At 39.9% G+C, this 26,846-nt stretch overlaps 1 protein-coding gene across 4 annotated transcripts in view; it reads right to left on the bottom strand.

Moving 5' to 3' along the window:
- Positions 1-765: 765 nt before the first annotated feature.
- abcc12 (ATP-binding cassette, sub-family C (CFTR/MRP), member 12) overlaps positions 766-26,846 on the bottom strand; it is a 30,369-nt gene continuing 4,288 nt past the window's right edge. For all 4 annotated transcript variants that reach the window (XM_026175129.1, XM_026175121.1, XM_026175114.1 and 1 more), the window contains 30 exons: positions 25,198-25,254; positions 24,844-24,995; positions 24,551-24,697; positions 24,215-24,362; positions 22,878-23,123; positions 22,139-22,312; positions 21,049-21,196; positions 18,372-18,520; positions 17,994-18,101; positions 17,346-17,558; positions 17,191-17,262; positions 15,522-15,646; positions 13,650-13,722; positions 10,502-10,705; positions 8,705-8,839; positions 8,364-8,472; positions 7,382-7,432; positions 7,060-7,158; positions 6,865-6,968; positions 5,826-6,008; positions 5,484-5,710; positions 5,256-5,393; positions 4,913-5,102; positions 4,739-4,828; positions 4,443-4,632; positions 3,883-4,042; positions 3,726-3,804; positions 1,767-1,880; positions 1,354-1,518; positions 766-1,221 (listed from right to left, as the gene is read on the bottom strand). In XM_026175129.1, the coding sequence (XP_026030914.1) occupies positions 1,129-1,221; positions 1,354-1,518; positions 1,767-1,880; positions 3,726-3,804; positions 3,883-4,042; positions 4,443-4,632; positions 4,739-4,828; positions 4,913-5,102; positions 5,256-5,393; positions 5,484-5,710; positions 5,826-6,008; positions 6,865-6,968; positions 7,060-7,158; positions 7,382-7,432; positions 8,364-8,472; positions 8,705-8,839; positions 10,502-10,705; positions 13,650-13,722; positions 15,522-15,646; positions 17,191-17,262; positions 17,346-17,558; positions 17,994-18,101; positions 18,372-18,520; positions 21,049-21,196; positions 22,139-22,312; positions 22,878-23,123; positions 24,215-24,362; positions 24,551-24,697; positions 24,844-24,995; positions 25,198-25,248 (4,137 nt within the window). In that variant the 5' untranslated portion in view covers positions 25,249-25,254 and the 3' untranslated portion in view covers positions 766-1,128. The remainder of the gene's footprint in view (positions 1,222-1,353; positions 1,519-1,766; positions 1,881-3,725; positions 3,805-3,882; positions 4,043-4,442; positions 4,633-4,738; positions 4,829-4,912; positions 5,103-5,255; positions 5,394-5,483; positions 5,711-5,825; positions 6,009-6,864; positions 6,969-7,059; positions 7,159-7,381; positions 7,433-8,363; positions 8,473-8,704; positions 8,840-10,501; positions 10,706-13,649; positions 13,723-15,521; positions 15,647-17,190; positions 17,263-17,345; positions 17,559-17,993; positions 18,102-18,371; positions 18,521-21,048; positions 21,197-22,138; positions 22,313-22,877; positions 23,124-24,214; positions 24,363-24,550; positions 24,698-24,843; positions 24,996-25,197; positions 25,255-26,846) is intronic.

Genomic DNA, 26,846 nt, shown 5'->3' with positions numbered 1-26,846 from the left:
ACAATGATAAATTGCTTGCTTTTCTTTTGTCATGTGCCCTGTATATGTGTTGTCTCCTCCACCACCTCACCTTTTAATCCCGAGCCTTAGAAGTTAAAAAAGAACAAAATCGCTAACATTAGATTTACTAGTTGGAGTAAAACATCTGAAATTGTTGTTTTGTTTTTAATATAAAGATATTTGGCATAGATTTACATTGAAAGGTTAAGCATGCTAGCTCTCCTCACAGCACCTACAGGTGGTGTTAATGCTGTAAAATCTCCAGTGAAAGCCGTGATTTCTTCCTAGAATATATTCTTTCCAGCTGCTTTGGAAATACACTGCTGATAAGAGATTTGTTGGCTTTATTATTTAACTGTCCTATGTCACCAACTGTCACTCATGAAACAAAACTACAATTTATTTACCGGTAGTTACATTTGCTGAGTTTTGGGCAGCAGCTTTGGTGACATGCAGCAGGATGCAGCCAGCAGGTGGCAGCATATAGATACACTTGTAACCCCAATTCATCCATACGTTTGTTAACTGCATATCCAGCATAGGGTTGCTGGTGCCCTCGTAGCCCCACAACCTGTTTAAAATAAAGGTAATCTCGCTGTATATATAATTTCTTTTTTTAAAATACCAATTAATACTGAAACACAAATTTAAGTAATTTATTAGCACAGATCTTATCAGGGTCATCTGTATATACCTACACTATGAAATTTACCATGTTTTTTTTTTTTTTTTTTTTTTTTAAATGTCACACAAAAAAACAGGATTTAAATTACATTTAATAGCAGCAAAGAAAGACTTGGCAAATACATAACATAATTAAACTATAACGTGCATAAGAAGTCATCTCATTCGAAATATGAAGAGAAACCCAGTAAAGTACAGTGCTCATTGTTTTGTATCAGCAGACAGGAGAGATAAATGCATAGTTTTTGAACTTTGTAAATAGTTATGTTGTCTTTCCTGCACTGTTATCAGTTTCCATCTCTGCTGCTCAGTTACATCTCATACAAGCACACCAGAAAAGAGTGTAGTATCACAGTACAGACTTCGATATAGCTGTGTATATGGATAACTGTTATGAACATGCCCAGTGACTACTATGCAGCAGTTTTTTGGTTGTCCTTCTGTTCAGGAGTTTACTGTATTAGCAGCTGTCAGGAGTGATGAGAACAGAGAGTCTGGCCGTTGCTTCAGCACATCTGGATGGTCTAATTCTGCCACCTGTCGAACAGAACACTTAGTGAGTTTAAGTTAAAGATTGTGTAATCATCTTTGATTTGTGTTCATTTGTGGATTGTTTTTTTTTTTTGTTTTTGTTTTTTTTTTGTTTTTTTTGGGGGGGGGTTTGGGTACCTGTCCATTGTCCATGACCAGAATACGATCTGCATGCATAACAGTGTTGATGCGATGCGCTATGGTGAGCATGGTGCAGTCTTTAAAGGCCTCTTTGATGGTGTTTTGAATGAGAGCATCTGTTTCTGAATCGATGGATGCTGTGGCTTCGTCTAAAAGAATAATCTGCCAAAAAATAACCAGCGTAATGGTGGTTAGAAAGAAGAAAGCGGTGGATGGCAAAAGTGTCATAAAATACAAAAATGTTTACAGTGCTTATGTTATTATACACTTTGAATGCACGCAATGGTAAATAATTAATGGAAATATTGGTAGAGGCATCACAAGCTAATGTGGCAGCAGTATCCCAGCCAATAAACTGTATTTGCAAATTAAATTTAGTATCATCAAGAAGGTGTTATGTGTGTACACACCTTGGAGTTACGGAGTAGAGCCCTAGCCATACACATCAGTTGTCTCTCACCAACAGAGAAGTTCTCTCCATTTTCCAACACTGGTGCCTGTAGCCTTTCTTCCAGCTTGGAGATCTGATGGAACAAAATCATATTTTGGTACTGCCATTCATACCCCTCAGGCTAACAGAAAGAGGATATTCGCAGCAAAAAAGCCCACAAAATAAACTACAAAGTCGTATAATCCTTGCCTAAGGCAAGGCAATCAAAAGTTTGAACTCTTGTATGGAAAGACTATCTGCAGTTAAACAGGAGCAGCATAAGGATGCTGGGACGGTGCCTCGGGCTGGAGAGCCAGTGAGATTGGCTTGCAACCCCCATGCTAGTCTTGGATTAAGGACTACTACAGTTCATTTTTGCCAGAAAGGAATTCCTGAGCAGAGATGGGCAGTAACGGGTTACTTGGTAATTAGATTACCGTTACTTTCCCGTAGAAACGCTGCGTTACCTTGTTACTAAACCCGTGATTTTTTTTTTGATTTTTTTTTTTTTTGGCGAGAATGTCTCATGACAGTGACGTAAGCGAGTGCGACGTTCGTGACAACAGCTGTGTGCAGATCAACAATGGATCATATATCGAGTGCGGGAGAGAGTATGAGCGTGCAGCGTTTAAAGCGTGGAAGTACTGACCTTTAAGTTTGATTCCATAAAAAGTGACAAAAACATTAGTGTCTGTTGTGCGTGTTCAGCGAAAAAAAACCCCCTAAACTTCCAAGCAAGCACCGAGTGCGCTATGACGTAATGGGAAATTCACAGAGAAACTCGCGGATTCTTCAACTGACTGGTGCGGCACACCTGCACCAGGGTAAACCTCCGCCTACGCCACTCCTGCTTTACAGGTGAAAATAGAGCAGAAGGACTGCTGAGTCTTTGACTTTATTTATTTTCTGCTGTGTTTTACTTGCATCTATTTGAAAGAGTGAGTGTTAACACAAAAAAATATTTTATTTTATGTGCTGGAATGTGCAGAAAATAGGTTTAAATGTTAAACTAATTTCTTCCAGTCAGAGAATGGTGCATATAATAAAATTTTCGCTTGATGCATAAAGTTAAAAGATTAAAACTGATAAAACAAGTTTAAAAAATTTACTTTTCCATTTGATTACATTTTGTATGATGGATTATGCAGAAATTAGATTTGGGCTGAAAGAGCTATTGCTTTATTACCTATTCAGGTTGTAAATAGTGTTTTTTAAAAAGTAGCTAAGTAATTAATAACTTTTGAAAATAAGTAATCAATAAAGTAACGGGATTACTTTTGGGGGAAGTAATCAGTAATTAGTTACTGATTACTTATTTCAAGTAACTTGACCAACACTGTTCCTGAGTGTATTCTGTGATAAACATTTAGACATGCCAGAACCTTATCAAACTTGTTGTAATAAAAATCTTTAGGGTTTATTACTTCCAGGTTCACGGCATGAGCGCAACATTAGTCAGCATTAGTGGTGCCATTAATAACTGCTAGAGAGTTGTTTTCCTCTCCGGAAAAACATGTGCCTGGACAGATGGTACTATAATTGTACACAGAGGAAGGTGAACTAAATGTAGGGCACTGGAGGAAATTTTCAATGCAAAGATAAAGTAAATATGCAGAGCTCGTCAGAGAGTAAACAATACTGGCCAGTGGCAGAAAAATTGTTAAAAATCTAATAACTGATAGCTAATTAAAGGAAACAAAGAACAGAAGTAAAACTAAATAAACGTCATGAACAACATGAACATAGGATGTGTCAAAAAAATGAACATAAAATATATGTTTGGCTCTAGGGCTATTCCATTTTCTTTTAGGGCTATATCAGACGTGTCACAGAGACTGCAGTCTTACGCGTTGTGGGTTTTAGTTTTTGTCAAAGCAAAATCTTGGATAAAAGCAAGTGGCAAAACAAACAATAAGACTATACAATACTGATAACATACTGAGTCCTTTATATAGGTCTTCTCCAGTGCTGCCCAAATCTCCTCATCAGTGTAGTTATTAAACGGGTCTAGGTTGTACCTGTAGGAAAAACAGCTCTTTAGTGACTGACATGCAGGAGTAAAATCAGTGTGTGATTCTGTACTTCTGGTTCACTACCTTACTGTACCGATGAACAGCACAGGGTCCTGAGGGATGATGGACAACTTGCTGCGCAAATCCTGCAGGCCAATGGACATAATATCAACTCCGTCTATCTTTATGGTTCCTGCTGCAGGCTCTACTAGTCTGAATAGAGCTACTCCTAAAGAGGATTTCCCTACAGACACAAAGCACAGAGCAGAGTAGCTGAATATTACACTATAGCTGTTGAGAAGAGCTGATTAAAATTGTAATCTGCACTATGGAATAATTAGGAATTCACTGCTATAATAATTACAACCCTGTTTCCCAAAAAAAGGAAACTGTGCAAAATGAGCCATGCATGTCATGGCGGAGGCTCTGCCGAACCCCTGAGACTGACTCACCGAACCCCTAGGGTTCGATCGAACCCAGGTTAAGAACCACTGCTCTAAGATTAAATTGTCTGTCTCAGAGTGATGTTGAAAAACGAATTCATGTATTTATCATCATTTCTAGGGTGTATTGTTGTAAATCATCATCACCCAAAGACTAGATGAAATCAACAAGAGAAACAGCTACTGAACCCAGAGCCTTACCAGAGCCAGTCCTTCCCACGATCCCCAGCTTCTCTCCAGGTTGAATGTGGAAATCAAGGCCGTTTAGGACGATTGGTGTATTCTCTCTGTACCTCATCTTATAGTCTTTGAAGGAGACGCCCCCATTGCTAGGCCAGTCCTGTGGGATCTGAGCCTCTTTAACATGCCTGGGGGCCTCAGATTTACAATCCTGCAAATAAAAAAGTTTATTTTTTGAGTGAGGCAAACAGAGGGAATTTGGGGTTTGGTCTTGGCAAAACAATGAAAGATGGATCGTTTCCGGAGAGAAATCTGACCATGATGTATTCCTGCAGTCGCTCCACTGAGTTGAACCTTGCTTCCACTTCCGTTGACAGTCTTACTACATATTGAAGCATGCCTGTCAACTGGACAATACGCAAAAGTTCTAACAAAACACAAACACACATTTCAACATGACTTAGACGTATAACTCTGCTCTCCTTATTTACCTGTATGGTATAGGTTATGGCCAGGCCTTTCAAGGATGGAGCGATAAAGTCATTACTGCTAAGCACTACAAACAGAGACACCAACAAGGTCATAATAGCAGCCATGAAGTCCAGCCAGAAAGAAAGCCACCGGGTGCCAGAATGAAACAATAAAAAGTGATTGGAGTTGATGTCATTCAGGGACTTGAACCTACAATATGACACAACGACGTGATGAGAGTTGAGAGCACCGATCAAAGACCACATCATTTACAGATATTTACAGAAGAACACATTATTTACTATTACGACCAGTAATAGAGAGACTTTTATTTGTTTCTGTGAAAGAGTTCTGGTGTCTTACATTTCTATGTGACTGTTTCTTGTGTTGTAAGCATGGATGGTGCTGAGGCCCTGCAGTGTAGAAGTCGTTAGTGAGATACAGGGAGAACGGCTGATATTTTCCATCTTCTTCATAAGACGAATACCCCTTTGGAATAGGCTGCAGATAAATTCAAACAAATGTTGAGCAAACTGTACCTTAAACAACTATCTGCTCTCGCACTAAGACAATTTTTAAAACTTAACTCACAACAGAATGAGGGTAAACAAAGCTCCCATGATGACTACAGCCACAAGCATGTATGGAAAAACGGATGCGATGATGATAATTGTGAATGTGACGAGAAGACAATACTGCAGGAAAGAATCCATGACAAGAGGAAGCATAGTGTCCACCTCCTCTTGATCTTTAGAGAAACGGTTTAGAATTCGGCCTGTTGGAGTTGTGTCGAAGAAACTCATTGGACTGCCAAAAATCTGTGAGAGGAAAATACAAACAACAAAAATAATCATTCTTTGAATCATTGAGCAGTTAACCTGTGTTTCAATTGGTCATGTTGGATGGTAAACACTGGGGATTATTTCTTGGTACCTTCTTGAACATTGTGTTGTGGAGTTTGCAGGAGGCCCTCAAGGTGACGTAAGTATAAAAGAAGCATTTGATGAGGGCAAGTACCACCATGATGAGCATCATCACACCATAAATCGTTTGGTAATAGTGCAGGTCTGGATTTTTTGAGATGTCACCTGGATCTGAACCTGGGTTAGTCGATGACTTCGATAAAACAGACAAAATATCTTTTGTTAGTGGAGAGAGAGTGGACTTGGCGTGTCTATCGTTTCAGTGGGTCTTTCTTGAACTGTCATCTTGAGTGACAAGACACAGCTAGAGAGCAGTTTTCTAATACAGCAGTGCATGGAAACTAATTTCTTTCCAGATCCAGAATTTGCTAAATAAAGAACATAACACTCCAGCATGCAAAAGTACTGTTAAAGAACAATTTTTAGCAGTAATGGTGTTGGAGCATGGTTAGGGTTAGGCTCAAGCTAAACAAGCGTAATGAGTAGACTAAGATGTGCCAGTATTCTGTGTACTGATAGGCTGGAATAATACGAGAGTGTACCACTAAGAAATGTGCTAGCTGGAATATTATGTTCTTCATCACATTGGTTCTGCCCAGACCATTCAGTTAGCACTCTGTTCTTTACAGGTATGCTGGACCCTGTAAAAGATTCACACTGCAGCAGTATAATGAGCACATCCAATAATCTGATCTTAATAAGAACTGCTCAAGGCCAAAGAGCACTAACTCTCACAGACCTCACTTGACCACCACCTGAACTCATCACTAGTAAGTATTTGTGGGTTACTTAAAAGCTGAGATAGCCTGGAAAAAGCCAAAAATTCAAGGTTTGACCTTAAGTCCATTGTAACCCTCTAATTTTAAAGAGACTGGCTAACACGGGCAATCTTACTTGAAACAATGTACCTTCTGGTGCTTGTAATCATCTTTATTGGATTCACTTGTGTTAGGCTACACAGTGACTGAGAGCTCATAGTCATTTCACCCAAGCTGTTTATGCATGATGAGATTATTTTTGTGTGAATGCTAGAGAGAGAGGATTCTCACCCCATTACCCTTTCCAAGCCAGAAGCTGAGCCACCAGTTGCTGAAGGCTGTGGATCCAATCATCAGGACAATGTTCAGGACAGTGAGAAAGACGAGAATGTAGCCTGTAGCAAAGAGTTGCAGCACAACTATTAAGTACATATTGGTACATTATTGCTTAAAATCATGTAAATGCATGTGTGTGTTATATCAGACCTCCAGCTGCTTGACAGTACCGGTGGTAGGTTCTTAAGGAGACAGCACCCTCTGTGGAGGACTCTTGATGGACCAGCTGGTCATCAGACTTGACAGGAGCTTAAAACAGGGAAAATATTTTAATAGAGTCGTAACAGGATTAGTGACTTCCATTTGCATTGACATGCATCACATGTGCATTTCCATTATAAAAAATATTTAAAAAATCTAAAGTATTGCTTGGTGTAAAAAAGGGGATCACATAACAACTAAATATGTAATAGTGAAACAGCTGACAAACGGTGGGATGACACTCAGAATTAAGTGAACTTTAAAGACTTACGCTTTTGCTCAGCTGTTGTTTCATGATCCTTTTCATCTGACATGTCAAATGCTGAAAGGAAGAATAGAAGTAATTTTATCATTCTACTAATCACAAAAATTGACTTAAATTATCATTGTCCACATATTGTAAGACATAACTGCAAAGAGTTGAACCACAGACCCCTACAGCAAGGAAATCTGGAAACTGATCACTTGTATACATTGTATCCATAGAGGGAAGAGTCACTTTAAATAATAATAATGGATTGGATTTATAAAGCGCTTTACAATGCCACTATTCATTCACTCTTGCATTCACACACTGGTGGAGGCAAGCTACAGTTGTAGCCACAGCTGCCCTGGGGCAGACTGACAGAAGCGAGGCTGCCATATCGCGCCATCGGCCTCTCTGGCCAACACCAGTATGCGGTAGGGTAAAGTGTCTTGCCCAAGGACACAACGACCAGGACAGAGAGCCCGGGGATCGAACCGGCGACCTTCCGGTTACAGATGGGCCAATGAAGATGGGCCAATGAAGATGGGTCAATGATGCATATAAATATGATAGTAATGTTATGTCATGACCTTCACAGGTCATGTTTTTGGTACGAAGTCACAAGAACTTATAATATGGGTATATAGCAAAAACAGCCAGGTCAACAAGTTTGCTGCCCTGTCTGTTATTACTTTACAAGGCCTTGTTTTTGCTTTACAAAACTTTGACCTGTCCCTGGTTATACAGTTGCTCTTTAACAATCAAAAGTACTGATGTGTCAACACTGCACGTGCATTGGCACAGCAACATTTAGAAAGTGTCAGCGTCATCCCCCTGAACACTGGTCTCTGGACAGTGAAAAAACAAAAATCCCACCGTATTCAAAAAAGCACAACTAAATCAAATCAAATCAAATCACTACTAAAACATGTAAAGTCTGTCATGAATTCAAAAACACCCAAAAAGTTCAAATTATTAAAATGATTTTCTTCCTAGTTTTTTTTACCAGGGTTTGCCATCCCACTGTCTGCACGATATCTGAGCTCAACCTCTTTCAACTCAGGGGCATCTTGGGATGATAAATCCTCCTCTTCCTCTCCCTCCTCATTCTGAGTCTGACAAGCAAGAATATCAGGAACACAGCATTACAGCACAGCCCGTACAAACGTATAACCACAAATGGAATGATTTGTACCTTGTTTTACAACTGATCATTAAGTTTATTGTTTTTGACATAATAAAACAATAAAGAACAGGTGAGGTGGTTTGCAGGAACATAATAATAAGAATCAAAGATAAAAATAGAAGAGGTACAAGATGCATGCTTTTAATTTAGGGTATACTTACTTTGGACTGTTCCATCTGGTAATTGGTGATGAGCTGAGCATAGCGTCCGCTGGCGTTCATCAAGGTTTGGTGGTTTCCGGCCTCCCTGATCTCCCCGTCATCCAGAACCAGGATGTCATCACAGAACTCCAAATACTAGCAAGCATAAGTGAGAACAACTGTGGCAACAAAATCTACAGACCTGTTCAAAACTATAATCACATGTACGTACATATTTATGTCATTTGACAGATGTTCTTATCTCCAGTAGCGTGACTTACGAAATGGCTTAGAACTCACGGGTAAGAGCACCAGTCAAATACTCTTCCTCAGATTAGTGACTTATGATTAGTAGGTAAACTATTAGCCAAGAATGCCTTCTAGGTTTTTTCAGATTTGACTGAATTGGTCCAAAATGTCCATCCATCCATCTTCATCCGCTTTATCCGGGGCCGGGTCGCGGGGGCAGCAGCCTAAGCAAAGAGGCCCAGACCTCCCTCTCCCCAGCCACCTCCTCCAGCTTATCCGGGGGAATACCAAGGCGTTCCCAGGCCAGCCGAGAGATATAATCTCTCCAGCGTGTCCTGGGTCTGCCCCGGGGCCTCCTCCCGGTGGGACATGCCTGGAACACCTCACCCAGGAGGCGCCCAGGGGGCATCCTTGTCAGATGTCCGAACCACCTCAGCTGGCTCCTTTCGATGTGGAGCAGCAGCTGCTCTACTCTGAGCCCCTCCCGGATGGCCGAACTTCTCACCCTATCTCTAAGGGAGAGGCCAGCCACCCTTCGGAGGAAGCTCATTTCTGCCGCTTGTATCCGCGATCTCGTTCTTTCGGTCACTACCCACAGCTTGTGGCCATAGGTGAGGGTAGGGACGTAGATCGACCGGTAAATTGAGAGCTTCGCTTTTACACTCAGCTCCCTCTTCACCACGACGGACCGGTGCAGCGTCCGCATTACTGCAGCTGCAGCCCCAATCCGTCTGTCGATCTCCGGCCCCTCCTTGAATCGCTACCTTATCGTGGTGGAGGGGTTTGTGTGTTCCAGGGATCCCAGGGGCTATGTTGTCCGGGGGCTTTTTGCCCCCTGGTAGGGACTCCCATGGCAAATTGGCCCTGGGTGAGGGACCAGACAAAGAGCGATTCTGAAGACCCTTATGAAAAGGACAGCGAGGGAACAGTTTACCCTGCCCGGGATAGGGTTACCGGGGCCCCGCCCTGGAGCCAGGCCCGGGGAGGGTGCCCGAGGGCGAGCGTCTGGTGGCCGGGCCTTAGTCCATGGGGCCCGGCCGGGCACAGCCCGAAGAGGAGACATGGGCCCATCCTCCCGCAGGCCCACCACCCGCAGGAGGCGCCATAGGGGTCGGGTGCATTGTGTGCCGGGTGGCGGCCAGGAGCGGAGGCCCTGGCGGACTGACCCCCGGCTGCCAAGACTGGCAATAGGGACATGGTCCAAAATGTCATATTTAAAAATACAATTTTAGACAATATGCATATTAATTTCATGAATATGTATATTCATATTCATGAAATCTGATTTCCAGATTTCAGAGTCTCAGACCAAGCTATGATCCATCAAGTAACCTGGTTAATTTTTCACTTTGGTTTTTATACAGATTAACAAAATGGAATATAGTGATTTTTATAAAACATTAACGGATGTTTTTCTATTCTTCCTGTCATGGTAAGACATGGCCTCTGACTGTAAAATTACAATATATATGGTCAGGAAAGTCTTCTTTTAACTGCTTACATCAGTTGTTCTTGTCATTTAGTGTTATTCTTTAGTGAAAGCACTAAAGAATGAAACCGTGTTCTTACCTGGAGCTGGTGTGTAACCAGTATGACAGATTTTCCTTGGAGTTCCTTCTTTATGCATTCTTCAAAAATATGTTTCCCCACATGAGCGTCAACAGCAGATAGAGGATCGTCAAGGAGGAAGATGTCCTTGTTGGAGTAGACTGCTCTGGCCAGGCTGATCCTCTGCTTCTGTCCCCCTGACAGATTAAGCCCCCGCTCCCCAATCTGACAAAATGTCAGTAAGACTTAATATAATCCAGAAATTTACTCAATCTTTATGGAAGAGATGGTATTATATTTTAAATATTGTAATTCATTACATTATACTAGTGCATTTATTCCATACAACACTATGGCATTATTCTGTCTCAATTAGGGCTGCTCGATTATGGCAAAAATGATAATCACGATTATTTTCACTGAAATTGAGATCTCGATTATTTGACGATATTTATTTAACCCTTACGACCTACTATAGAACCAAGTCCGCCAGAGCTTATATTATTTTTTTACATGTTGTAGTGCCATTTGTGGGAGCATTTCAAGTTGCTATACAACTGTTATAGCCCATATTTTAATAATATGTATGCATTAAGTCCATAGTAACTACATTAATTGCAAAAAAGTGCAATAAACTACAAAAAAATTGAAAATCATTTTTGTTTTGTTTTTTACATATATTTCTACTTGGAGAAATTTAAGAGGTTTATCCCTCAAAACTTTAAATACAAAAAAGTTGCAAAAAATAGTTTACAACAACAGGAAATTTATTTTGAGTGTCTTCATAGTTTTATTTTGGAGATACACCAATTTTTATATACTGCAGGAAAAACGAAAAAACAATCCTATGATGCAAATTTGCAAAGAAAACAGCAGGTGCATCAAAATAAACTATTTCCAGCAGTGCAATTCGAGTTCTAAGCATCACAGAAACTATTCAGAAAAGTCAAACATGACTTATAAAAACACCAGTATAGGCTTTTAAGGCCTACAAGTAAAAAACTAAATTTTCCGCGAAAATGACGTCACTTCCGGTTTTGGGCAGGAAATGGCGGACATGCGATAGTTCGCGCTGACATCTGTTTCACTGTGGGAAGTGTTACGAATAGCTGATTGGATCGGCAAAGCGTGTTTCTGGAATATTATGTTTTTGTTCCTGCAAGCGCTTTTTATGCAATTTTTGCAAAGCTATATGTGGAACGAAACCGTGACCGAGGACAAGCTGATGTCAAGTACAACTCCTCTGGTTTCATATGCAAAAAAAAATTATTGCGCTAGCTTACACGGTTCAGGTTCTTCAGGAATTTAAAAATAGTTACACAAAACAGAGCGTGCAGCTCGGACCGGCTTTAAAGGGTTAACAATAACAACGTATTGAATAATGACTTTAAAAAATAATATAAAATAGTGTGCAACACCACTGAAGTTTTTTTTACCTCTCTTTTCAACCAACGGCAGTCACTCTCCTCTCCAAATAACTTCTGCTTAGCTTTCCGAGCTTCCCTCGGGTCCTCTTAATCAGCGGTCTCCACCCTTTTTTGCGCCATGGACCGGTTTATGCCCGACAGTTTAACCTCCTAAGACCCGAACTCTTTCACGACATGCATTTTTAATTTCTCTTTGATATTTGGGCTGATTGGGACCCGATGAATGTAAAAACAAAGAATTACCAGATTTTTTTTTTTTTACCTTATTTTTGTTTTTAAGAAAGATAAGAGCCACAAATGAGGATATTTGTTTAAAATTTTGATAGAACAGTAGCATTATAATGTCCTCGTAAGTGGATATCAGGCCCATGTAGAGCAAAATTGAGTATTTTGGTCTATCCATCCATCCATTCACTTCCGCTTATCCGTTTTCAGGGTCGCGGTGGGCGCTGGAGCCTATCCCAGCTGTCATAGGGCGAAAGGCGGGGTACACCCTGGACTAGGGATGAGTATCGTTTAGGTTTTATCCGATACCAGTACCAAACCGGTACTTTTGAAACGGTGCCGGTGCTTAAACGGTGCTCAAACCGGTGCTCAAACCGGTGCTTAAAGAATGGAGAACACAAAATTGGTCCAAAAACCTCTCATGTTCAGCTGTTTTTTTGTAAAAAGATAGCAATGTTAGCCTTTTCTGCAGCTATGGGGCATATATGGTATTGCTCTTGGCTGGAAGCAGTGCTTAAACAATGGAAAAAACACAAACTTTGTCCAAAAACCTCTCATGTTTACAGTAACTGTTTTCCACTTTTTCTTTGGTCATTTTAGCCTTTTTGGCCAGGGTGAAGGAAGTATCTGCCATCAAACAAGAAGACAGCCGCATGTAGCTATGATGATGTTTGCTAGTTCACCTTACATGCATTAATGTAATAACGTGGTTAGCCTACTAAAGGTAAATTACACACGAGCAACATTAAGCTACTCACGCAGAGAAGAACGGCTGCTGCTGCCATTAAATACGGTGCATTTCTTTGCTTTTTAAAAAAAACGCTATGCGTCGCCAGGTGTTTCATCAGATTCGAGGTGTTAGCTCCTTTGCACAGTATCACCTTAAAGCATTTGTTGCAGGCTGCTGAGTTTGCATCTTTTGCTGTGAAATACAGCCAGACTTTTGACCGCTTTGCCTTGGGCATTTTTAATCTGTTGCTCTGCTCTAAAGTACCTGGACCCGCCTACTATCCTCGGAAACGTAAAATGATTGGCTAGAATCTAAAGTGTATCACAGCTCAGGAAAGAAAAGCACCGAAATAAAGCACCGAAATGTGCGCTGCTTTTCGGTCTGGTTACTACCGTTTATGTCAGAACCGATACCGGTACCCATCCCTACCCTGGACAGGTCGCCAATCTGTCGCAGGGCTAACACACAGAGACAGACAACCATTAACACCTAGTGGCAATTTGGATTATCCAATTAACCTATCCCCACAAGCTGCATGTCTAGCTTGGGCAGTGGGAGGAAGCCGGAGTACCCGGAGGGAACCCACGCAAACACGGGGAGAACATGCAAACCCCACACAGAAAGACCCCGGCCTGATGGTGGAATTGAACTCAGGACCTTCTTGCTGTGCGGCAACAGTGCTAACCACTGTGCCACCATGCTGCCCTATTTTGGTCTAAATAACCCAAAATGTGATGTCCACATATGTGGACGCCAGGTCCTAGGAGGTTAAAGAGAGAGCACCTACCTCAGTTTGGTCACCGAATGGCAGAATCTTCAGGTCAGCTCTGAGGCTACAGACATCCACAACCCTGTCATATCTGTGGAGTGACAATGTAAGATAGTGCCCTGATTGAGAGAAATATAGTGTATCGAACAGAACCATTTAAATAATTCTAAAAATCCAATGAGTCCAATAACATATGTAATCAGGATAAGCACTGGTCTCTGGAAAACTTTTCTTTGAAAAAGAATTCCTTTAATTTGCTCAGACATATGGTGCCTGGTGGTTTATGAGAGGTTATGAAAGGGCCCTTTCACTTTCTGTTAAGTCAACACTACAGAGGTCAGCAAGTTTCCCTTCTCACCATCACTAAATTGAACTTCCTATTAGGGATGCACCGATACCGGTATCTGGTATCGGCCTCGATACCACATTTTCTAAAGTACTCGTACTCATTAAAAGTCCCCCGATACCGGGAACCGATACCACGGTCTGAGACCTGTCTATGTTTGAGCGGCATGTAAGGGGTTAATCACAAGCGCCAAGTGCCCGCCCCCAGGCCCCGGCTGCAGTTCAGAGCGGGGAGAAGGCAAGGCGAGACATGTCAGCTGTGTGGAACTATTTCAAAGTGAACGAAGACGTGAAAACAAAGGCGGACTGCAAATTGTGCTCAGCGAAATTGTCCAGAGGAGGCTCAAAAGGTAGCGCATTTAACACAAGTAATTTAATCAAGCACCTAAAACCCCAACACGACAACAAGTACAAAGAGTTTACCCACGCTTATTTACCCATGCTTATTAGCACAGAGGAGCATAGCTGATGCTATAGCAGTGGGACGGAAACTAGTTGGGCATTTTAAACATTCCGCCTTAGCCTACTCCTGCCTCGAGGACATTCAGGGACAGCTCAACCAGCCAATAAAGAGACTGCAGCAGGACCTACAGACGCGCTGGAACAGCACGTATTACATGCTCCAGTCCCTCATTGAGCAAAAGCGAGTGCTGGAGGTGTATGTGTCCGAGCACGAACTCCCTGACTATCTCACCGCTCACCAATGGGCTCTTATGGAGACGACTGTTGCCATCCTCGCCCCCTTTGAGGAACTAACTAAAAAAGTGAGCAGCTATGACGCACTAGCCTCTGATGTCATCCCAGCTGTGACTGTGCTAGTGAGACTTCTAAACAGAGAAACAGATGAGGACCACGGCGTCAAGGCAATGAAAGCAACCTTACAGGCAGCTGTCAAGAAGCGCTTCAGTGACGTCGAGACCAACCCACTGTACTTCATCTCCACCATACTTGACCCAAGGTAAAGTCTGTGTGCTATAGGTATTCAATGATAAACTACAGTACTAAATGTAAGATTATTTTACATCTGAAATATTATATATTTGTAACTAAAATACACAAATACAAATGTATGCAATATATATAATATGAAATACATTTCCCTTATTACTACCAGAAAGTCAAATGGCTGGCATTTGTCAATGAGTAAGTACTTGGTATCGGTATCGGCGAGTACTGAAATGCAAGTACTCGTACTCGTTTTCCAAAAAAGTGGTATCGGTGCATCCCTACTTCCTATTGTAACCCTGTCAGATAATGAAGATGACCTCCACCTTTATTACATTCTTATCAGATGCAAATTCACAAAGATAAGATGAACTTTCTCCTAGTTAAACATTTTTCATGTAAGGTAAAGTCACAGGGAATATATAGTCAAATCTAAAATGCTTGCCCTCATTTTCATAGTCTTGGTTGGTGCAGTAACTAAAATCATATTGCCCCAAATGAAATCTCCTTATTTTATAATAATACCTGTTCTTTTCATATTCAAGTCTTAGCTACTCAAAAATAGTGACAAGCGCTGATTTATGTTAAATTATCAATTACTTGGTTTGGTCAAAAGGTTCCCCCATGAGGATATTTTCTTGAACAGTTCCGTGGAAAATCCAGGCCTGCTGGGAGACGTAAGCAAATGTCCCATCGGCTGTGATGGAGCCCCGAAGAAGGTGCATCTAAAAGATAAAATCAAGGAGACAGAAAAGCTATATTTACTGGACATTTTATGTACGGTTAGAAATAGTAAAAACTTCTTCTTTCTCCTCCTTCGTCTCTTGTTAGACCTTATCAAGGCTGATCGTATGCCCTATTCATATATATGTATTGACTTTCATCCCTTTTCTCTCCAGTGTGTACTTCCACCTCTCCAGGCTCTTTTCCACCTGCTCCACACTCTTAATAAAGATCACAGTATCATCTGCATACATCCTAGTTCACAGAGACTTCTGCCTGACCTTTTCTATCAGCATATCCATCACCACTGCAAAGAAGAAGAGGCTCAGAGCCACTCATTGATATAATCCCATTTTCACTCCTACCACAAACCTCACAACTGTCTCGTTGTCCTCGTACATGTCTTGCACCACCCTAACATATTTCTCTGCTACTGAGAGAAGTGCAGCAGCACCACAGTTTGTCTTGTGACACCATACCATAAACCTTTTCTAGATTCACACAAAGACACAGTGCAACTTCTTCTTACCTTCTCTCTACTTCTCGGTCAACAATCTCAAAGCAAACATCAAATCTATAATGCTCTTTCCTGGCATGAAGCCATCGTTCTGCTCACTGATCGTCACCTTTCTTACTAACCTACCTTCAACAATTTTTTCCTGTAGCTTTATGGTATGACTCAAAAACTTTATCACTCTCTGTCATCTACATAATTCTGAAGATAAAGTTGGAGATTACTACTATGTTTGCAAACAAACTGTAACAGCTTCCTTCTACACAAGTGTTATGCAGATAAGATATGTAGAAGATTGTTTTGTTATATACTAAGATACAGCTTGACCCCTGCATGAAGAAGAAGTGCAAGCATGCAGAATTTCCCCAACTCAGACAGTGCCCTGCTTCTAGTCTCTGGATTGATAAGACTTGTTTAGCTTATCTGCTACATATATCCTGTTGAACTATGTTTTACCTGTGTAGGGTGACTAGTTTTCTGTCTTGCAACAGGGTAACAACCTATACAGGTGGGGTCTGCTTCCCCTGTTCCAGAGAATTCCTCACTTCAATCCTGCATGCCTTGTACTGACTGAATTCCTTCATGCAAGAATAAACCTCGCAAATGAACTCCAGTAGTAGGACTTATTTAATCGACTACATTTAAATAACAGACATTAGCTGAATCCTAGTAGCATTAGCACAAGTTTTGCCTAATAACGTGTCTTCAAGCTAACAAAACAAAAAGAAGAAAAAGGTTATTACACTTTTGCACATCACCCTTGCCCTGGTCATAAATGCCTTTCAAGTCTTCATCCTCTTCATAGCTGCCCTCACCTTCTTATTAATCCCCTGCACTTCCTGATTCACAAACTTTCCTCCAACAGTCCTCCTGTTTCGCTCACTGTCTACATTCACTGAATCCTCAAGGTCCTCGTTCTATCTTCTCAACGCATGCAAATAACGAAAGAGTGAACAAAAATAAATAAAAGAAAACTATAAAGAAACGATACAAAATAACAGAAAAGGACAAAAACACAAAAGAGAAAGCAACCTGTTCCAAAATGCTGGAAATCAGTGATGTCTTTCCACTTCCCACATTCCCACAGACACCGAGCAGGTTGCCCTTCGGGAAATACCAGAGACAATCAGTTTACTTTTAATAGAATGCAGATAACCTGAGATATCATTATCAGAATTGAATCACACCTTAGGCAGTGTGAAGGAGATGTTTTTCAATGCTGATGAGGATTCAGTCTCAGCTGTCTTGTGTTCTGACACTCCGTTGGCTGTGCTGGGTGGGGGGGAAGACTGGCTTTCAGGTCTGGTCCAGGAAAATGTAGCATTTTTCATCACTATAGCCGAGTCATTATCTACCTTTTTCATCAGGTAGGGCTCAGGATTCTGGATCAGCAAAATTTTCTGAAATAACAACAAACAGCATTTACAAGCTTATCTGTGTTTTTCTGTTGATATTTCTGAATGAAAGTCAGATACAAGGTGTGACAAAAGCAAGGGTTAAAGTAAGACAGGAATCAAAGCAGCGTTAAACCAGATTTGTGATGCAGGTTGACAATATATCTTATATTTAAAAGATGTGTACCTGAGATGACCTTATCATGCATAGCATCTGCCACTGGCAGCCAGCAGTACAAAAAAAATAAAACTGTGATTTTAGAAACGTCTGAATTGTGAGGTTTTGGCTCGCTTGTACATATGCTGACTTCATTATTTGAAAGTGTGTTCATATGAGCATGCATCAGTGTAAGAATATATATGACAAAAGACACAAAAAGCACAATAGAGTCACTACATGAATTGTTAACAGTTACAGAGGGCACAAAACAAATAATTTACCCTTAATCGTTTTAGTGCTACAACAGCCTCAGCTGTGGCCTTCACAGACGGGGGCAGGACAACGAGGGAGAACCTCATGCAGTTGAAGATGCCAATTGCGGTAAAAGCCTAGTAAAAACAAAGAATTATGTCAAGACACTATATATGATTATGGAATGCAAGAAAATCATGTTGATATTAAATGGGCCACAGCAATCTGGTTTAGCACAATCGCAATTAAAGGAATGCAATAAACCTTTATTTCATTATCTTATGACTCATATCCAAACAGTCTGAGTTTCAGAACTGCAGAATCTCAGACTTGTTACTTTAAGTTGACATGTTAGTTAAAGGTGTTTTTCCGCCTGTACAGTTTTAGTATACTGCTGTAGTACTCACATCAGAAGTGCTGAGAGGTAACCCCAACAAAGTGTGAACCAGAAAGGTGAGGATAGTGGCAATGGAGGGTAGGATGTTGGCGATGCTTATATTAATAGTCTGGACATAACTGACCTTCTGTAGTTGTTTCTTTTCATTTTTCCTTAAGCCTGTAAGAATTAAAAGTTTTTCATTAGTTAACTTTATCTTTAGTGACTTACCTTTTTTCTTTACTGTAGTTCTTTAGTGAGCACCTTAGTAATGAGCAATAAGGCATTCAGATGACTACATTATGATCATTTTTTAAACAAGAAACTACCAAGAGTACAGACTGAAGACCTAGACCTCACAGTGTTGATAAGAAAGTTAACAAGATCATAAGATACTAAAGCATATCATATTCCCACATGCACTTTACTTGTCATAGGAAAATGAGAACACGTGCCCCAGATTTGGCAGCAAGCCAATGAATGTCCATAAAAGTTCAAGGTAAATTGAAAGTAAGTGAGAGTTCAAGATGTTCTCACAAACAACTGCATGTTTTAGAGGCAGATGACTGCTTCAACTTGTAATGAAGGGAGTCTAACAAATAGATATACTTGTGAGAGGTACATAAAAGTGTATGGATTAGTTAGACATGAAGTCACCTTACTCATTATAGATCTGTAGTTGCGGTCAGAAGTTCACATACACTCATGAATGTCATTGTAATTTAGGGCTTTAACTATTTCTTTAAACAGTTCTGTCTTTGGGATGTAATGACGGTGTTGATGGTTCTACAATGTGTTTTCACTTGACTGGACCAAAACCTATTATTATCTCGTTATTGATAATGATTAATGGCAACTTTTAGGTTCTTTTTGCCAGCATAAAAAGGATTTCATTAACAACAATCATTGGACGGACCAATACTCAGAACAATGGGGAAGAGAAAGAACTCAGTGAAGATCTCAGAAAGAGAAGTATTGATTTACACAAGATGCAGATTCCAAGATCATCATTTCAAACAATTCTAAGTACAAGAACATCGACATCAGTTTTCACAGTGAAGTGAGTTATAGCTTCATGGACTGAGAGGCTGCCAACCAAGAAAGAAGCCCCTGCTTCAAAATCGACACCTTCAGACTTGACTGAAATTTGCACATGGAAAAGCCAAATGCCCTCTGGAAAAAAGGTTTTATGGTCAGACAAGACAAAGATTGAGTTATTTGTCCATGGTGATAAGAGATACGCTTAGAGAAGTAAAGATGAGGCTTTCAAACCTAAGATAATAGTACGAGCTGTAAAGCATCGTTGCCTGGGGTTATTTTGTGGCCAGTGGTACCTCCAAATTCTTCCACTTTGGCACAAAATTGGTTTTGCAATGGATAAATTAGACTAACATTTAGAAGACCAGTCCAGAAGCTTAAAGCCCTAACCTCAACCCTCTTGCGGCTAGGCTTGATGATGGTGACCAAAAGCATCTGGACTTCTGATCACAACTGTACATAAGGATGCCCATACATACCATTGTGACTAGGGCTGGGTATCGTCACTGATTTCTAGAATCGATTCAATTCTGATTCACAAGGTCCCAAATCGATTCGATCCACGATTCGATTTAATTCGATTCGATTCGATTTAAATCTGGGAAATTTTGACAGTCAGAAGTATAATTCAGATCAGAACATTTACATATTTTTGTATCTATAAAAAGGAAGCTGACACTCGCAAGACTTTATCCAAGGTGTGAGCATCACAGCAGATGCCTTTGTGTCAAAGTAGCTGAAGATAAAACACAGAAAAACATGAAGGTGATTTTTCCTGGCCTGGGATTTTATAAAAATATTCTGCAGTACATCAAAAACGAAAGAAAACCATTAATTAATGAACATTACCTCTGACGTTACAGCGGTTTTATTAGACACACGGCTAAGCATTTTGCATTTTGAATAATATTAAAAAGTTTAAATTTGTTCAGTATTGAACAGCAGAAATGAGGCTTTCTTTTCGGAAGAATGTAAAAGGGAAAAAAACAGCGGCCGACAGCGCTGTAAACAACAGTAGACTTGTGCATAACAAGCAAGCGAATAATGAAGAAAGCGAAACTGTTCGAGAGAGAGGGGGGGAGAGGGAGAGAGAGCTGCGCATCGCAATGGAAGCAAAACAGTAAAAGAGTGAATTCATGACGATGTTTATGTGAAGCGTTTGGATCTTCTTTTGCTGCTGGTTCGGTCAATATTGTTTGGAGAGAGATCAAACTAACAGCTTTAGAATCAGCGCATAAAGGGCGTGAACACAAAGCGCGGACCCGGATCAGCGAGCTGTCGGCTTTCAGCCCCGACTGTGAGAAAGGCGACATCTAACTGATTCTGATCCGCGGGTTGCGCTGTGTGTTTAAGTCTATGTGCAGAATCCCTGTACCTGCTCTCATTTACTGTTTGGTGGTTCTTGAAATTTTGTGAGATGTCACCAGAGATTCTGGCATTTCGGACAAAATAAATTTATATTAAAAAATCGATTCAGGATTTTAATGAATCGATTTTACGTTATCCAAGCCAGAATCGATTTTAATCGATGAATCGATTATAAAAACCCACCCCTAATTGTGACTATATGTTTGCTGATTTTGTTTTTAAACAAATTGGTGTGTATGAATATTTCCTTGATATTTGACATACTGATTTAAAAAATATCAACATGAAACAGCTTGACATACCTGTAATCGTCTTCTCAAAAGAATCTTCCCACGCGTACATCTTGATTAGCTTTATACTGTTGAGAATCTCATTCATCGTGCGAACTCTGCTGTCAGTTATCAATAAGGACTTCCATCTGAATTTATTTATGAGCTTGGCCAAGAAAATCTACAAAAATCAAGAAAAATACATTGTAAGTGACTAAAGTTAATAAGAAGCAAAGTAATATATTTGGGATAATATAAGAAAAACACAGAAAAATCAGTTTTGCTATCTTAGCAGCTTACTAAACAAGGAAATGAGTTTATAGAAAGGTAAAACATACCATTCTATATGCCTCAATTTTTTGTGATATAATATTTTGTTCTTATTGTTCTTATTCTTATTCTTATTGTTATTATTATATTATTGTTACAAACCTCATTTGTGCAGTTTTTTTTTTTTTTTTTTTGATTATTTTTGTTTGTCTGGTTTTTGCAACATTAGTATTTGCCATTATTTTTCATTAGCTCATATTAAACACATACTTATATTTCATTATTGGTCAGTATTAAGTTTTAGATATTAAGAATTTTATGCTAGCAAAAAAGAGTTGCTGGCATAAAAACAAACTATTTGCATTCTCGCAAACACCTCCCCCCTGATCAAGCTTCCTAAAGAACTATGGAGTCTCCACAGGGAACCTCTTCCAGGACCCTAGCCACAAAATAGGCCAAACATTTTTGAACAATGATGTAATTTATGTAATTTTGCCTGTCTACACTATCACTATGCACAAGGTGCAAAAGCTTTCCCCTAGGCAGTACATTAGGACTTTTAATTGAGCCCTTGTTTTTCCCTTTTCCTGGGTCAGAATTGTAGTGGGAAATTCTACAAGAACATATTGTCCTGAGCAAAACAGCTCCCAGGAATATACAAATTCTTTACAACATTAAGGTTAAAATCATTTCTGTTGCTAACATCAAATTTGAAAATATAGCATATAAGCATACAATTTCCAAAATTTGGATTTGCTAACTTTCCACTATTTTCAGTTAAAATAAGAACCAACTTTATTTTCACAGCTTCTAATGTAAAGATATGTCAGATTTATGTGAAATATACACAGACCTGTACAGGGACAAAAATCAGGTATGTGAAGATTCCAGTCAGTGCGGTGTAGCCCAGGATGTAGCATATGTAGACAATACACAAAACATAGAGCACTGTGCTAGACAGCAGAAAGCTCCCAAGCACTACAGCCTCGAACATTCTCTGGCCATCACTGGTCAAAATGTTAATCATCTAGGCAGCAGAAAGATATGAAGAAAAGTTAATTAGGAATTGCATCAAAACAAATTTCTTTTATGTCAAAACAAGTTCAAATTATTTGTAGCACTATTGACTCACAAGATAATTTATAATACATTATGGAGGGATAGAAAGAAGAATACATGAGATATTAAAAACATGTAAAACATATGTATACACGTCAAAATATAAAGCATGCTCATTCAAGATAGAATATAGCAACAAAGACAAACAAGGGTTGCTTTTCATGTTCACAGATAGCAGACATTACATCTGGTCCACTAATGTCTACCATGGACACAAACAGCACCCCACATCCAAGTTTGTTCCACTACAGCGTGGGTGAAAGCAATGTCAAAGTTTTTTAAAGCAAAAATGAAATCTTTGCTAAAAAAGACATTAGCATATTTTTGCTACACTGGCCTCTGTAGGCTATCAGCTGTAAGAATATTGTACAAGTGGATAAAATTACTTTAGAATCAATTACAAGAGCATTAAAACTTTCTCAGACAAATGTGGCTATATTGCATTTGCCATAGAAGTGAGAACTAGTCTTTACCTCTCCCATTGAAACACCGCTGTATACCCGCAGCGATATGATTTTCTGAAAAGCCACTGTAGAGAAAGCCCCTTTCAGTCTCACTGCTGTGCGCAGGTTTATTGACCACAGCAAGGATATTAGGAGAGCTTTGCAACATTCTGTGGTGAACAGACCAATGGACAAACCAACACCATAGGACACTGTGTTGGACACGGACTCCTCTGGGTTTTCAATATAATTTAAGATCATGCTGATCAGTACAGCCTGAAAGAACAGGGAGAAAATGGTTAGTGACACTTAAATAACATGAATCTTTAAGATCAAATTACATATTTTATATCACCATGGACTGAGAGGGTGCAGAGAAAGAACGAAGACCCTGCTGCAAAATCGACACATTCGGGTTCGACTGAAATTTGCAGCTGCCCACATGGACAAGTCGAATGCCATCCATGAACAAATTACACGGTCAGACAAGAGCAAGACTGAGCTATTTGGCCACAATAACAAGAGATACATTTAGAGGAGTAAAGCAGAAACTCTCAAAGCTAAGAACACTGTACCAGCTGTCAAGCAAGGCAATGGAGGCATAATGCTATGAAGCTGTTTCCCTGCACAATGTACAGACTATCTCCAAATTTTTCAACTTCATCTTAACAGATACATGGTAAAAACTTGGACAAAGTTGTTTTTTTCAACAGGACAATGATCTGAGTCTGTGCCAGAAAATCAACCAATTTAAATGAACTGTACTAGTTCTGTGAAGAAAAGTATTGAAGTTTGATGATGGCTACCAAAAGCATCTAGCTGAGGTGCAAATTGCTCGGGAAATTTAACAAAAAATGAGTGTAAGTATATTTTTAGGCTTGTAGGTATACTTTTAACCCTGTGGGGATTTGAAAAAATCTGAAATGTTTTCAAACTTACGCACCCAATTTTTAAAGTCATTAATGATGTGTGCTGTACAATAGTTCCACCCTGAAAAATGAAATAGTTCAAAGAAAATAAAAGAGGCACAGAATTACCGTGACATTCATCCCCTTGATGAGTGTATGTAAACTTCACCACAGATGTACATATTAGTTATTATATATTGCTACACTTTCAGGTACTACTTTTCAGAACAAAATGTGCTTTCATCACAAGATCTGAGATTAAAATCATTGTTTCTTTGTTTTTTTTTACTTATGTGCACCTTCAGATGACTTGATGAGATGGTTCCTCTCTAAATTACTCAGATGCGACATTTAGAAATGGCAGAAATGCCTTTGGACAAAACTGGTTTCCACTGTATACAGCTGGGATTGTTCATGTTCTAATATCTAAGAACATGAAACACAGAGATGATGACTCACCGGGCCCAAAAATGCTGAAACCATGGCAAGAATACCAATAATGACAGAAACAATCAGCCTGGTTCGTTGAAAGTGAAAGGCCACACGAACCAGTGAGGCTTTTTCCAGACCCCTCTTTGCCACTTCTTCATCCCAGAGTCTCTGAAACCTGCCAGACACTTACAATCAGGACCTACTCACCCAGCAGTCTATTTTTCTTTTAAATATTATAGGTACTTAGTAAATTTCAAGTACTTTTCCAACTGTCACTATGTCTTTGGATTTTGACTGTGATCCCCCTGACTGATTTTTGGATATGTTGTGTTTAAATCTGAATATAATATGAAGAGAAAAGACCTTTGTGCACTGGTGTCAGCAATATCAAAAGGAGACAACTTTAGCTCGGAGATGTCCAGCTTATTCCTAAAAATGGACCACATCAAGGGGGTCATCCAGGCAAAAGTCATGAAGGACAGGAAACCTGCATTGTCCACAGGGTGGGGCCTAAATATAAAGCAGACATAAAATGTTGTGTGAAAGGAGGGCATTAATAGATTTCCAAGTATAAAGTATTTCTATGGAAACAAATAACTAGCCATCAAATATTATCTAAGTTCATCTAAACGATCAAGTTTGATATTGACACTGACTGTGGTGAGGAAAAACGCAAGGGCTTGAGCATCTGCAAGCTCTGCTGATATTTTCTAAATGAGGAAGGGTGATCCCTTTCACAGCTGTGCACACAAGGATCATCTGGATTGATGATCTCAGATCCAGTTCGCCACTGGACACCATCGTCTGCCTAAACAGTCAAAAAAGCAAAAAGAAAGTATAAGACAACCAGTAAAAAAAGCAGAGTGGATGAAAGACTGAGGTTGTGCCTTAGTCAATAGCTAAATGTCTGAAATTAGCTAAGCATCTAAAAGGAAAGCAGGATGTGGATGATGGAAAAGATGTCAGGAAGTAAAAGCAACATGTAAATTTGCTGTTTGTTTAGTACTTACAAAGGAGAGTCTTCGAGTGCCATTCTCCTCCAGAGAATATTTTTTCTTCATTTTGTTCTATGTTAAAAGAGACCAAACCACAAAGTTGAAATGATACTAACCAACATGATAATTCAAGTAGAAATGTCTAATTTAAGAGCATTATTTACCAGAATCAGAAACAGGAGGCTGTAATACATCACACATGTAATGCTGGTTTTAAACTGCCCTGCCTTAAGTCCAGATCTGTTACTCACTCAAAACATTTAATGTGTTGTGAAACAAAAATAAAACAAAAAAGGCTGTGAACTGGTAAGCAGCTGAAATCCTCCATGAAGCTAGAATGTCCTTTTAAGAATCATTGAAAGGCTGAAAAAATGGGTTGGTGTATTTGGAAGTGCATTAGAGTGGTTCTCCTCTTATCTCCATCACCGATCCTTTTCTGTGGCAGTCTCCGATTTTAGGTCATCCTCTACCTCCCTTACTTATGGTGTCCCTCAAGGGTCAGTCTTGGGGCCTTTATTGTTTTTAATTTATCTTCTCCCCCTCCAGCATATAATGGGCTCTTTTGAGGACATTTCTTATCATTGTTATGCTGATATTCAGTTGTACGTTTCTTTTATGCCCGAGGATTTATCTAAGCTTCAGCGTCTGAATGATTGCTTAGATTTGATCAAACGTTGGATGGCTGCAAATTTCCTCCAACTCAACGAGGGGAAAACCGAAGTCCCCGTATGCGCCCCTGATAGGTTTCTATCGCAGATAGTGAAAGCCCTTGGTCCTCTCTCACTTTATGTTAAATCCTCTATCAGGAATTTAGGTGTCACCTTTGACTCGAGTCTCACATTGGATGGGCATGTGAAATCTCTGGTTCGGTCTTGTTTTTATAATTTAAGAAATGTGGCTAGGCTAAGCCCGATTTTATCTCGCTCTGAACTTGAGATATACATGCATTTATTTCGCCACGCTTGGATTATTGTAATTCGCTGCTTACGTGTCTAAACAAAGGTTCTCTAACCACTGCAGAGCAGTACCACAAATGCCTATCCAGTGTTCCATTCGAGATAGTAAAATATTGCCAAAGACTGTGTCAAAGGCAGCTGTTAAGTCTAGGTGAACCAAGATCACATGATCCTGAATCTGTAGCCAGGAGGATGTCATTAACAACCCTATGCAACGCAGATTCTGTGCTATGCAGAGATTTAAAAGCAATCTCAAAGACATTATTTTTAAATTTAAAAAGTTTTCAACTGACAAGCAATTTTCTCCAGAATTTTACAGAAAAGAGTAAGCTTGCAAATAGGCCTAAAATTTGATAAAATGGCGGGCTATTTTTCTGAAGCAGAGGTTGAGCTGTAGCATGCTTAAAGGTTTTAGGAAAAGTACCAGATAAAAAACTGGTATTAATAATAGCTAGAACAGATAGACCAAGAGTAGAAATGACCTCTAATAATTGAGGTGGAGCAACACCAATAGGGAAACCTGAGGGCTTCAGATGGCAAACAGAGAGAAAGTTACAGGCTCAAACTGGTAGAAAGCAACAGAGCAAAGAACAAGGGCTGAATGGTAAAGAGTAGGTGGTGTCATCTGAGCCCTGGCATTATTCACCTTTTCCACAAAGAAATTCAAAAATCCCTCACATGGCTCAGGGGAGCTAACAATGTGTGAAC

The sequence above is a fragment of the Astatotilapia calliptera genome, chromosome 1, assembly GCF_900246225.1.
Source record: "Astatotilapia calliptera chromosome 1, fAstCal1.2, whole genome shotgun sequence".
Lineage (NCBI taxonomy): Eukaryota > Metazoa > Chordata > Actinopteri > Cichliformes > Cichlidae > Astatotilapia > Astatotilapia calliptera.
Note: the sequence above shows the minus strand (reverse complement) of the source record. Positions and strands in the feature narration are given on the sequence as shown.